Here is a 14,463-nt window from a genome sequence, read left to right as displayed (position 1 = left end):
GTAAGGGCAACGCTGTGACCCCCCCTTTTACAAACACAAAAATCCTGCAATTAAGACTCAAACAGCAACTGCCAAATCCACCTCTCACACCAATCAGACACTAACAGAGACCCCCATCAGTTCACGCCAACTAACAAGCCCACCCCACATCACACCAAGCCCTCTCCAGACCCCTCCTCTTTCCCACATTCCCCTTGAACCAAAACCCATAGCGTCTCCTCCAGCCAGTCAAGCCCCTATGGCTCCTATAAGTCCGAGTAATAATGGTTCTCTAATCCCACCCAAAGAGTCATCACCACCAACAGCTAGACTCTCCATCTCCGTTTTACGTTGAGCATCACTGTCAAACCTCAAGGAAAAAAACTACTTTTTACTCTTAGTGTGCCAAATCATTTTCTACTTAAGTATGAATAGCTGGTCATGCCCCATCAGTCTTCCAAGTCTGTCAACATCTTTTCAATAAACACCTTTCATAATTCCTGAAGCATATCCTCTTTGTCAACTTACTCATAACGAAAGAGTCCAGTTCTATCAATCAAAATCAAAACCATAGTCTCAAAAGAGAAAACATATTTGCACAAGGGTTAATTTTCTTTCATTTCCCATAAAAATCACTCATATGCCCTACATCTAATTCTACAGTCTAAGTCCAGTGTTGGCTTATATCCTTAAGTTAAGTCTGGTGACAAAGGAATAAGGAATCTCATTTAAAATAAATAAATAAATAAATAAAAACCACAGTCTCAGGCATATTCCTAAAACTTTATATAGATATCTGTTATGATTTGGTAGCAGTTCTCAGGGTTTTAACTGAAATGAGAAGAGAGGAAAAAAAAAAAAAGACAAGACAGGTGACGAAAATAAGGACTTTTACCTTGTGTTTGACTTTGACCCATTTGTGTTTGAGTAAACAGTAAGATGTGTATTTACAATCCATTTTTACTATGTAAACAGTACAAATTGTTTCTTCAAATAGAACACAGACCTTTGATGACACAACAAGACTGTGGAAAATGTGGCTTCTATGTTAATCATTAAATGGTGCATATGCAATGTATTAGGTAATTTGCTATACTAATGTCCATGTCCTTATTATGGTTGCCCCCTAGGCAGCGACTAACACTAGTTATACTTACTATGTTAATTACACACAAAGAACAACAAGAACAAACAAAGAAGATTACTGTGGTAGCCAACAACAACCTGAGAACTGAAATAATTTTATTACCAGAGCAAAATCAAACTGTGTTCCAAACTTGTTTGTGTAGGGAAAGAAATATTTCCTATGGAGTAAACACACACACACACACACACACTGCGATAGTTAATGCAAAGAGAAATTAAAGGAATACACACTGTAGGTGGAAGACCGGGCAGTCCACGTACCCCGATGACAGCATTGAGCTCTGCCATGGTCACCTGTTTGGCTCGCTCCACAGCCTGAACCACCTGCTGCTGATGCTGTAAAACAAAGATGCACAAACGTTTGCCAAAGCCTGAGAGTAATGGCAGATTTACCAGTAAAATTAGAGTGTATAAATGGGATACAAAGCACAGTCTGTAGCTCTAAGTCACACATACTTACCTCCTGTGAGAGGAAGGGAATGACTTGTGCACAGATGGTGTTTAGTCTCTTGGCAATCTCAGTCTGATGAAGTAAGAGACACACACAGATAGAAAGAGACTTAATTGTTGATAACATAATTACATTCATTTAGAAAAGACATCTGTTCAGTAACACCAATAAAGCAATAAACGTGCACACACACACACACACACACACACACACACAAGAAAGTGCTGCCACCACAGCAAGCAAGCAAAATACCCCCCCCCCAAAAAAAAAACCCTACCAGACAATGATACCAATGACACTCATCGACTTCTCTCCACACAGAAATCCAGTGTGTGCCATTTTCAGCACACACAGTGTAATGAGATTTTCCTCTCTAATTATAATTGTGGGCTCAGCTCAGGTTTCTCTCTTACCCGTTCTATTTCTTTCGCTCCCTCTCCACCTGTCCTCTGTGTTCTTGTCCCTCTTCCCATCAGCACTTCAACATAATCTCATCAACTACTAACTTGGTTTGCTCTCCCTCGGTATCCATGCCAACACATCCGCCTGCCCCTTAAACCCCCGGAGGTGGTTACAATTGGCTGAAACCAGATACCCCCGTGGTGGCATCAAATCAGATAAGGGGACTCATATTACATATCATCCAATCAAATTGATACGAGGACGACCAGAGTGAAGTGGGAATTGGGGACCATGAAAGGTAGTAATGGCTCAGACGACACACACATAAATATATAGATACATAGAAACATGCATCATATCACCCTGTATTATTGTTGGGTGAATACTCAGCTAAAATGCGATGGTTGTCGTCACCGAAACAACAAATGGTTTTATGGAAACTTTTCAAAACTCAGCCAAAATTAAGTCATCAAGCTAGAAAGAAATGTAATATCCCACAGCACAAAGCAACCACCTGTGTGGGTTTAACTAACCCAAAAATGACTTCCCTTGCTATGCAACTGTTATATGTCCTGTTAACCCACTTTACAGTAATAGCAAACAAGTAACTGTTCAAGAATTCATTGCCCTAATCTCCCATCTACATATAATTAATTAAACAGTCTGCTATTGTTTACAAATTAGAAATGTGAAGAAATGACCACAAAATTAGGGGATTAAAGCTATTACAGATCATCCAGAGAGTAATGGTAAAGCTAACATAGGCAAAACCTTTTTTAAGCTGTCACCGAGCAAAAATTCAAGACTAATCTATGAGTAAAGTGTAATCAAAATGGTCCGAGAGGAAACCTGACTTCTGCATGTTCTCTTGGCTGTTTTAAAACTGTGAAAAAATGCAGAGAGGAAGACTTTGGGAAAACGCTTATATTTTTAAGAATAAAGGAGCTCCTGTTGGCTGTTCTACAAATGTAGATGTACATGAATGTCCCTTCAGATGGAAACCCTGATTGAGTCATGGGAAATCCCACTGGGAAACTTGCTCTTCAATCACTGGCATGAACTGGCCGCACAAAAAGGAAGATGGTCTTGTCAAACAAAGAGTCTAAAAGGGAGACAGCCAATAAACATATTAAAGCATGGTGTATGTTTCTTTTACAAGTTTGAGGATCGCTCATTAGGTAAAGGGGAGTGTTAGTAACGTTACACACCTAGCTAATGGCATGGTAAGTTCCCAGACATCAGCAACTGTTTGAAGGAGACATCAATATACAATATGTTATAGAGTTTTATTACCCGATGAAGGTACATCACAGCACGACCGTTTTGGAAGCATGACTGTCTGTTAAAACTTCATCTCAGTCCTTCCACTAGTCGCTAAGATATTTCAGCCTGGGCCAAAGTCCAAAGGCTGACAGGCACTGCCATCTCTAAAACTTTAAAACCATGGCGTTGCTGCTGTAAATTATTTAATGATTTTAATGGGTCTGACAGCTCCTGAAAAACTGAAGTGGAGACGTCCTCTTTAGCTGGAGCATACTTGCGCTCAATTAGATGTCTCTGTCACGCACACACCTGTCAGCTCGCCAAACAGCCACAGTTCAGCCAATTATGTACTTGGATGAGCTAAATCAAGTGCTACCGTTTTCACAATGAGTCTTGAACTACACACATAACTGCTTCAAAAATAATAGTACTTTCAGTTATATTTATAAAAATTATGAATATATTTATAAAGTAACACAACATACATCTTGACAAGTCAACAAATGATACTCCCCAGACAAATTTAAATAAGGTGGTTGAATAAATACTCCACGTAAAAGTAAGCAAAGTCAGAACAAATAGACGTAAGTATATATGGAACAGCTTCCCTCTGAGAAAACTAAACACCGAACAACTGACTCTTTATCCAGAATCAAAAGACATGTTAAGCCTTCAGAGTACGCATACCTCCGTGTCATAACTACATGAGCTCAGCAGCCTTGCCACAGTTTTAACATTGCTGTCTGTGTATGTGCACCTGATGGCTACAGCACACTTTCGACAAATAAGAAAGGGGGATCTTAAAAACCTGTATTCTGTCTAGTTTTAAAGTTTCAGACTTTCCTGTACTGCCAAAGTGCGTCAAAAATAACCAAGTCATTCCATACCAAGAAATCTTGAAATGAAAAGCTATTTTTGGCATACTATGTATATCCATTCTCAGAATTATGAGTTGTAAGCCTATAATTAGCTTTGTATACAGGGTCAATCATTAGGCTGCCTGAGAATAGTGTGACCAGATACTAGGGCAACCCAGCAAACCTAAGTCGAGAGACAAAGTCAAATGCTCAAATTTCCCAGGCTGCAGCCAAGACTTACAAGTTCATGGTGTTGGCCTCAAAAGTTTCTCCTCTCACTCACTTTGAACAGGGTAACGTTATATGTTATCTAACTGAATTATATTTGCTTGTGGGGAAAAGCTGCAAAAAGTTTTCAGGCAGCAGCTCAGGTGCTAACCAATCAAATTATGTTATGCAAATGTCCTGAGAGAGCAGAATGAAGATGGAGTACTCTGTCATTCATTTGAACTTTAGCAATAATCTCCAGAAAACAAACTAGACTTCTATCAGTGGCGGGACGAAGACTGTTTTGTGATTTTTGGCAATATTTATGATGAAAATGATCAAGTTAGAAGCAACAAAACATGTTTCTTTTTCCTCTACTTGGTGCCCAGCCTTTTATAGGTGGTACAAAGGAAGGGAAATAAAGTATTGTTGTGTGCACTAAAGGAAAAAGCAATGTGACTGTGATATATTACTAAACCTAAATGTCAAAACTGAAAGCTGAATATCCACCCAATAAGCAAATGTTAGTGTCCAGCTCGACCAGTTCTCTTGTATATGCTTACATTTAGACCCAACCAGCTACACTAAGCTCATAACTGCTAATCAAAGCTTTCTTTGCTTGCTTTGTGATTTTACACAATATGATCTGTTGTTACTCTACTACGCCTCTCCCCCAACATTGAGACATGTCTAATGTCAAGCATAAAAAAGTAACAAAATCCACAAAAACTCACAGCCCATGCATCCAAACCCTTAAATTAACATTTCTATATAGTGAATGAATCGAACAATGACTCATAACTGAGACAGTGGGTGAACAGAAGTTGAGGATGCAGAGAAAAGATGCAAGCATACACAGAAAATGTGCGAACAGAGAAGCAGCTTCCCATTACACATATAATTGGAGCATTATGCACCCCCCACAAACGTACATCCTCAGCAGGAGGTGAGTTGTTAGTCTATATCCTCCATACCCCCACCCACCCACAGAAGCTTGTTGCTCTGACAACTGCAGTCCCAAGCTAATGACCTCCCCTGGAGCTTTAGTGAGTGTAACTGTGTGTTTATGTGTGTGTGTGGACAATAGGAAGAGATGCATCTCCCTTACAATGAAAGAGCAGTAGCTTCACATGGACATAAAATGAAAGAGGAGCCAAAGAAGGGGGAATTTGGGGTGGGGGGTGGTTTGTAGCAAAAAGGAAGAAGAGATCCCATAACTGTTATTGGAGAGCAGAGGAAGGCAGAAAGAAAAGAAGAGGACTTGGGGTATAAAAAGGGAGAATAACACAAGAGGAGAAGGAAGGGGAAGGAGTGTGAGAGAGGCAGAGAAGTATCCCCACTCTTCACTGAAGCATCCAGCCAATCCACCTCCAATTTCCTCTGGTCTGACTGGTCGATAGCTGTGGTAATTACTGGTAAACGCTCTGAGCCCTGCACCACTCCTGTGGGGAAATGTGTGTTTGTGTGTAGCGAGAGGGTGAGTTTTTCCCCTGCTCATCATCCACATGTCTACACACTTAAAAGAAAATTTTTAACTTTCATTGTCTGTGTACATATGTATATGCATCAACAAGTTCTGTGCTTGTGTTCACTCTACCGTCTGTGAACTGAAACTGTCACTATCGTCGCGTTTTTGCATACATTACTTAGAGCTATGCAAAGTGCCCTTGCCTTTCTGCATGTGCATGTACACTGATTGGGTAATTGCCCTTGTTATTGTGCGCTTCATGTTACTGTGTTAACCTCCCAACTTCAAAAAAGGGAGAGCTCCACTGTATCTCCTCCGTCTGCCTCACCGTGATCGATTCCTCTGCCCTCACCAGCCCTACCCCTCTAATGTAATAAAGCAGGCCGCTCCCCTAGACAGCACCAATCAATCTACAGAGCCATTCATCCTGCCTCTGGGCTCAGCCGGCCGGCCCTAACTGGGGAAATGGAGACAGAGCCCCATCGATCACAAATAAACACACATCCACACACACATATACAAGCATACAGTAAAAGAGACACACACACACACACACACACACAAATGCACTCGTGTACACGCAAGGACACGTCAACAGGCCCACACTCCACATACATCAAAATCCATCCATGAGAGGAAGAGAGATAAACAAGAAGACCGACAGAGTAGACGAGCAGCCATACCTGTTTGTGCATTTCAATGTTGAGGCCATACGACATCTCATAGTACTGGGGGAGGGGAGGGAGGCAAAGAGTGAGAGGGTTAGAGGGGGTGAAACAAATCCTAAACCCCTGAAAGAAAAAGCCTGAATAACTTAAACAATAATTAGCTACACTGTAGATGTCTTTGAGGATATTTGCAGATCTTTTTAAATGAAGTGTTCCACAAAGAGGTCAAACTACTTTGAAAGTCAAAACATGCAAGTCAAATGCTTTTTAACTTGAACATGAGGCAATGCAACATGCTCGCAAACAATCTGAACTGAACAGCATTCGTGTCCATGTTATGTTTGTTTCTGTGCTAGATTAGAAGCTTTTGACACACAGCCACATTGCTTTGTGTAAAAGAGGTAAAACTTCAGTGATTTAAGGTGAAAAGTAAGCTCTCGTGTATATTTTATTTTCTGAAACAGTGAAACACATTTTAAATCAACATGAAAAGTCGTAACAGCACAGCATCTTTACGCAGTAAAAGCAGGTGACACTTGCATGTTGCTCTTCCTCTTCCCTTCATTTAGTATTTAACAATACATATATTTTGTATTACGAGTCTTCAGATAGGAATTTGTATTCTGCTTTATAAGATATGGACAACTTTCTCCTCTAGGAAACTTTAGAACTCAGGCATGTGATGTGTGACCCTGCAGGGCAAATGAATTGAGTGTAGGGAGCTCACCATGACGTAGTGCCTCTGCATCTCTGTTTTTTCACTGGCCAGCTTCTCACACTCCAGTTTGAGACTTAAAAAAAAACAACAAGAAATACAATACACCATTTACTTTGAGTGGGACTCAACATTTCAAGTTAAACTAATCAGTTTTCATTCTTTCTCTCACCCCACTTGCTTGATGATTTAAACACCTTCTAAAACAGACCATGGAGATGTTTTTAAAAGAATTGGTGCAAAAATGGAAAATACAATGATTGTTCCCGTCAAATAATGGGTATGTGTTTATGACAATCCTCTTCTTTGAATATGTAAATCAGAAACATTATGTCTGCAGGTCTAGCTTTCACCTGTTGTGAATGACCCACACTGACAACATCTAGAGCAAAGTTTAAAAAAAAACAAAAAGAAAAAAAGAAACACTCACATGTAGTACTTAAGCAAGCCTTTTCCCTACACAGCTACACACACAGGGGAAAATAAGGCGTGATTTATGAAACCCTCAGCCCACACGCCACCCCTCTGGCTCTCACCCATCAAGAAGATGTAGACCTACCGCAGTGCAAGCGCTAACACTGATGCCTGCTTGCATATGTGTGCACTTTTGTATGTGTACGTGAACCTAATCCAGGTTTATGGGTTAGTCTGAAGCCAGGGTTGAGGTTTTGTTCATTATGGTTATGAGGATGACTGTGGTTAGGGTGAAGTTTAGTGTTGGGAGGGCAGATGACAATAGAGGAAAATGTGAATTGAGTGTTTGTGTTATCCACCTGTGGTACTGTGCCTGAAGAAACTGAAACTCCTCCTTGATGCGGTCCAGTGACTCTGGGATGGTGAACTTGAAGGGCTGGCCTGGAGCCTGGTGGGGCGGCTGGCGCGTGCGCGCGCGCGCAAACACACACACACACACACACAGACGGATTACCAACATCACACTGGTACATTACTTACACATTATTGGTTACATTATGAATCTGGTACTTTTCAGCACAAATACAATATCAACAACTTCGAAATATTAGTCGTTATTTAAAAAAAAAAAAAAACACAAAAAGCTAAAACGCAGTATAATCAATCCCACTGTAGAGCCCAATTAGTTAGAGGACTGAGCTTAATATAAACACACAGGCAGCCCGGAGGGGCGGGTCATATAACGAGGTAATGTTACCCGGTTAGCCCGGTGAAATGAGCGTCTGTTAATGCACAAAGAGCGTCTTACCGGGTGTCGCCCCTGGGGAAACATTGTTATCTCCGGGAGGATGAAACCGTTTCTTTCTTAAAACCCCGTCAAAGTGGGATCAAATGGGGATGAAAAGTAAGGTTGTGGGAAGCTCCCAATCACGGAGAGGAATCCATCCGCCGTTGTTATTAGGACCCCCGGTCGTTAATTACAAAAAAGCACCGCTTGTCCGCTTCGTCTGGGTTCACCGACCGTTTAACGTGAATTTCCGCTTCTCCCTGTCTCTCGGTCGTCTGTCCTCCGCTCCACAGGCAGCGCGACCGTAAATCAACCGGAAAAACACGGGAAACGGCTCATTAGTTGAAAGCAGCTGAAGGGGGAGGGAAGAGAAGGGCAGGAGAGCCAGGTGAGAAATGAAAAAAAAAAATAGGGCTGGAGCCACCTTCGCCACTCCGGCGTTTGTTTTGTGTGCGAACTGATGTATTCCGAGTACGGAGGGCCGACCAAACAAACAAACAAGATAAAATCAACCCCGTAGATCCTCAACAGACAGCCGCAAACTGCCGGCGCTCAGTCAGAGCATCAGAAACAAATCCACACAAGTTAATTGCAGAGAAGAGTTCCCACTTGACTCGCCGCAGTCGCTGGCTGGCGGTTGAACGGTCAACAAATACAGAAATATTTACTTCCTCGATCAGTGTGGAAGCAAGCCTTGCCTCCAAAATAGATTTCTCGTTTTTAAGACAAAAAATAAAAAACGAGGAAATATATCGTTGATTTTGATAACAACAACTCCCACAGCGGCGGGAACTGTTCACGGTCTTGCTCTGCTTTACCTCAATGGCAACTTTCTCACGCGGTTTCACGCTCACCCAGCTAACCGAAACTATAGGCCAGCCCACAAAACGCCTCCGAACCAATCAAAGTCTCCGCTCCACGTGGGGACAATAATGTGGGTTATGAAACTGGCCAATGGTCTCTCTGCGAAGTTCCTCGATTCCGTTGACCTCGTTGAGCTACGCAGATTTTGACCAATCAGCGCGTCGCAAGGAGCTGCCACTTCGGAAGCGCGCAGGGCGGGCAGTGCGGTGGGGAAAAAGGCAAGTCTCAGCTGTCAATCAAAGTAACGTGGGTTCCAAGAGCAGAGCTGTAAATGTGCGCGTCCACACACACACACACACACACACATTAACAAGCACACGCAGGCACACACTCAAACAGAAAAACACAAATATTGTTTTTCTTAGCTGCCGTGAACCTTCCCAGCAAGTGTCGTGACAAATAACCCCAAATCTCTCTCTTCCTCTGCTTTCTCTCCCCTTCTATGTAATAATTTTCAGCGTGGGAATTGATTTAGTAGGACTTGAACGCGCTTTATGTTCTGCTCCTAAAAAAAATCTAATTATGCTGCTCATCTGTTGCAGTTTATTGCTATTTTCATACAGTCAGTCTACAGAAATCGCTCAGTTTGCCTCATCATGTTTCCTTCGCTGGCCAAGGACAAATCCAAAACTCCTTACTTGTACTGTGATGTCTTTATATCTCTTCAAAAACGTAGCTCGGCATTGTGCAAATGCGATTTTGACCCAAAGAAAGCAGAAAAATGCCAGGGGGGTTCCCGATTTGTTGTAATAAAGCTCACAGAATGGTATTTTATTATACCAGCAGTCAAAGCCAGACTGAAGCAGCTGTAAATAAAGACACACTAACAAGTGAGCAGCGCACACAAAGAAAAAAAGCAGATAACAAGTCAAGAGTAGCTGCTAAAGTAATGAATACAAAAATATAAATGATAAAGAGGCTTTTATTGAAAATGTGTGAAGAGATATGCCACCTTCATCAAAAACGAAGACCATATCTTTTGCACATAAAAGTTTCAGCAATGTTTTTAAAATAAAGACGTCACCATTTATTGCTCTTCTAACCAACAAGCACAAGTTATAGCTCCATTCCCAATAAAGGCTATTGCTAAGTTACACTCATGTGCCAGCTACCTGATGAAATACTGCATGGCTGAAGTCACCACGTTGTGACTGGCGAGGGGTGTTTGAAGCTGAGTCATAAAGGAGGCTCGCGGGATCTTCTCTACTCCTCTTATCCCATCTACGCACTGCTCACTTCACATTGGATGGCCCCTCAGAGACACACTGGCCCGTGATTGGCTTGGAGACCTCAACCCCCTGACCCACGTGACCTCTGACCTCTATGGTGGCTGATCCAGTCCATATGAGAGACTCCTGACTGTGACCAACAGTGACCTTTTTTTGCAGGTCTCACACATGCACAGACACGCAGGTGCTGTGGAGTGGGTGGTACGGTTACAAAGGCTTGCATGGCAGCTACACATTTGTGTGGGTGCTTAAACGCATTTTGTCTTTTATAAGTGTTGGTTCACATTTGTGTTAACCTTTGCTGCCTGTGACCCACACCCTCACCCCACCCCCGGTCCCTCTAAAATGAACAACCAGGATTTCCTTGAAGTGCAACTCAGCCACACTGTTTGGAATTCACAGGAAAATTTTGTGCTGCATCAACCTAATGGTTGGACCTTTTCATTTAGGCTGTTTATATTAATTTATTCGTTTTGGCTGTATGCGACTGGCTTCTGGAGCTACAGTTAATCACAGTTACTGCCTTTGAATATATGGTAAATTTCCACTAAAGAAAATCATCCTGAGTGTGTGTAATTTCTGAAATTTACAGCATGTTTTTAGAATCTTGGCTAGTTATCTGTTTGCTGCATAATGTTTTGTTTTTTATTGTTTTCCATTCTTAAACCTCTCTACGGTGCACTGAATTATGCACATTGCTACACTTTTATGGCCCCAGTTCCCCCATCTTCTCTTCTGTTCTTCTCAAATGCTTCAAGGCTTAATGTCATCATTTTTTTAGTGCAGATTCAGTTGTTCAGAATCAAGTGCAGTGTTGGCCTTATTGAGTGTACCTGCAACGTAATCTAAAATTTAGATCAATAACTTGTCCATACTGTGTGATAAGTTCCTACAAAAAAGAGGTACAATCCCAGTTCTGCAAAGTTGTGATGTGGTGAAAAATGTAAAAAATTAATAAATAAATAATCTCATAAACACATACTTTATTTACACATCAAATCTTTCTTTTTAAAGTATTGAATTGAATTCGGTGGCAGCAACATGTCTCAAAAGTTGGAGTACTGCCACATTTACACCTGTGTAGTATCCCCTCCTCTTTACCACTCTGTAAGTGTCTCGGAACTGTGGAGACCAGCGGCTGCCCCCCTTTAGAGCAATGTCATCCCATTCCCTGGGTCTTCTTTATCATATTTTCCATTTTATGATCTGCCAATTTCTTTTAGTTGTTGGAAGGAGTGGGCCGCAAGCAATCCAGTTCAGCATCTGGACTCTTCTACTACAAAGTCATGCTGTTGTAAAATAGATGGAACATGCAGTTTAGCATTGTCTTGCTGAGTTATGCAAGGTCTTCCAAGAAAAAGATGTCATCTTTTAGGATACGTTGTCTAAAGCCTCTGTATACCGTTCAGCATTGATGCCTTTCCAGATGTGGAAGCTGCCAGTTCTTTTCACTATTATATCGCCATAGCATCAGAGACTTTTGAACTGCAGACTTTTGAACTGAGTGCTGCAAACCAGATGGTCCCTGTCCTCTTTAGCCTAGAGGATGCAGCGTCCATGTTTTCCCAAGAGAATTTCAAATTTCGATTCATCTGATCACAAAACAGTTTCCCACTCTCCTCTGTCCATTTTAAATGAGCTTTGGCCCACAGAAGACACCAGCAGAATTTCAGGATCATGTTCACATATGACTTCTTCAGTGATTTGCATGACAGAATCATCCCTGTTTTTAATGCAATGTTGCCCAAGGGCCCAAAGATCAAGAGCATCCCAACTTTTGTGAAGCATGTTGCTGCCATCAAATTATATTTGAGCTGTTATTTTTCATGAAATAGTAAAAATTTAAATATTTGATGTTTTTCATGTTCTTATGTGGATAAAAAATATGGTTCAGTGCAAATCACTGCATTCTATTTTGATCTACTCTTTACAGAGAATCCCAACCTTTTCAAAACTGGGGTTGTAATCATTACAATTTTTAGTGCTTTATTAGTTCTACAAACACAGCAAAACAAGAAGAAGCACAAGGCAATATGCTCCTTTTTTCCTTACCTTAACTCACCTCAATGCAAAGATCCTAACAGCCCATCAAGTAATAGTTAAGAGGTCACACACCAGTCAAAACTAAACCTTTTTAATACACAACACAATATCTATAGTTAAACTATACATTGTATTAATAAAGATCCATGTTTTCTGTTGGTGTCTTTTCTGCACTATAGTGTTTTATTTAACACTGTATTTTGAATATGCTAATCATCCAGTATCCCCAAATAAACAGGATGATTAGCATTTTATTATTACTTTATGAGAGATTTGCATTTGAGGTTATAGACACAAGACACCACAAAGTGTTGAGTAATGATGAAAGTGATGAGTGAGACAAATTGCTTCTACCTAATGTTAACCACAGGTTACTGGAGAAAAAAGTAAAAATACAGAAAAACACATGTCCTGTATAATAGAACGCTGCATTTTTTCTTAAAAGAAACTGGCGGTTTTTAAATACAGTTCAGTTTAATTTAAATTATATGGCATCAACTCACAAGAACAGTTTCCTCAAGGTACTCTAATGTAGAAACCTCCATATCGTGCACTTGGCGAAAGTAGGAAGGAAGAACTGCCTTTTAACAGGAAGATGCAACCAGAGAGGGGCAGCTATGTGCTGTGATTGGTTACGGGGTGAAGGGAAATATAAGAAAAATAGAAAGCATGAGGAGATAAGGACACATCACAAATTATGTTAGAAGTAAAACACGGAAAGTGAAAAGAGTAGTGTGGAGAAGAAATGCTCAGTGCAGCAGGGGAAGTCCCCCAACACCCTACTTGGCTCGATTCGACTCAAATCTACTCTACCCGGTTTCCATCATTTTCCATTACAACTAAGTATCACCTCAATGTGGGTGGGGTCATTATAGAAAGACTGCCAGAAAGTATGTTCACATTATTTGTATACAACACAAACACAGCACAACGAAGCGATGGTATACCTGCTGCTCGGTCCATGGCTTTCTGTCAGACTCAGGGTAAAAGAAGAGCACCGGAAAAGAGTGAAGTCGGCAAGACAAAACACTCCAGACCACGATGTTGGTTTGCGTGTTGCCATTTCCCTCAGTTTCAAAAATCACAGGCTTTATTCTTGTGAAGGAGTTGCTCTCATGACTCATCCAGTGACATCACTTCCTGGCCAATTAATGATATGCAGTCTGTTAACGTTACATTTTTGGTTCAACTCACCTTATTTGGAAACCCATAAGTAATAAAACCCGTTATTACGGGTAGATTCGATCTGACCCAGGTATGTACTATTGAAAAAGAGGCATAATAGATAAGTCAGTTGATCTAGCTCTAACTATAAGCTTTACCAAAAATGGTTTGACCTTAACCCCAAAACTAGATAGGATGTCTTCTTATTTATATATATTAAATTTATAGTGCTGTTTTAAATCTGCGCCATAACAGCCCCCAGCTATTGTGATCGGCCGCTGTGTGTACCCGCTGTGCGTGTTCAGCTACTTTTTCACTTCAGTTTTTGAATTTATCAGTGCGATGATAACAGTCATCACCTCAATATAAGTACTCAAAGACGTCAGCAAATCTCTAGACTGGGACTGCAGAATCAGATTAAGGGAAGGAAGGCACAAATTAGTGGAAAAACTTAAGGGATACATATGATAAAAATGCAAAACACAACCTCTTTGCCTTTACTCGTCATTTTGTATTCTATTTGTATTCTATTCATTTTATATTCTATTCTATTTGTATTCTATCTTGATGTAAGTACATTAATCAATGTATCATGACAGGATTAATCATGATTTCTGGGACTAGTATCAAAAGAATCTCTAATTCACTCATGAGCGTTGATAAAAATCTAAAGGTCATCAGTGGATCAGTAGCAGATGTTTGAAAGTCTGTATCCCGTGCAGTGAACATAAAAAAGAGGTATCTATACTTGGTAAATCTAGACCTCTATAAATATATTTAAGCAGGTCTTCTAAAGCAGGGGTATC

General features: G+C 40.8%; 1 protein-coding gene across 4 annotated transcripts in view; it reads right to left on the bottom strand.

The window, feature by feature from the left end:
• Positions 1–9,273, bottom strand: part of LOC102201651 (TLE family member 1, transcriptional corepressor) — a 19,531-nt gene extending 10,258 nt beyond the window's left edge. For 2 of the 4 annotated variants that reach the window (XM_005722029.2, XM_013914942.1), the window contains exons 1-6: positions 8,379–9,272; positions 7,930–8,030; positions 7,169–7,232; positions 6,457–6,501; positions 1,586–1,648; positions 1,357–1,461 (exon numbers count right to left, since the gene is read on the bottom strand). In XM_005722029.2, the coding sequence (XP_005722086.1) occupies positions 1,357–1,461; positions 1,586–1,648; positions 6,457–6,501; positions 7,169–7,232; positions 7,930–8,030; positions 8,379–8,402 (402 nt within the window). In that variant the 5' untranslated portion in view covers positions 8,403–9,272. Of the gene's footprint in view, positions 1–1,356; positions 1,462–1,585; positions 1,649–6,456; positions 6,502–7,168; positions 7,233–7,929; positions 8,031–8,378 lie in introns of all 4 variants that reach the window. The other 2 variants (XM_013914948.1, XM_013914943.1) reach the window with 2 other exon arrangements.
• Between the last annotated feature and the right edge of the window lie 5,190 nt (positions 9,274–14,463).

Source organism: Pundamilia nyererei, unplaced genomic scaffold, assembly GCF_000239375.1.
Source record: "Pundamilia nyererei isolate P.nyererei 1_Seehausen unplaced genomic scaffold, PunNye1.0 scaffold00006, whole genome shotgun sequence".
NCBI classification, from domain to species: domain Eukaryota; kingdom Metazoa; phylum Chordata; class Actinopteri; order Cichliformes; family Cichlidae; genus Pundamilia; species Pundamilia nyererei.
This window is presented reverse-complemented; position numbering and strand designations above follow the sequence as displayed.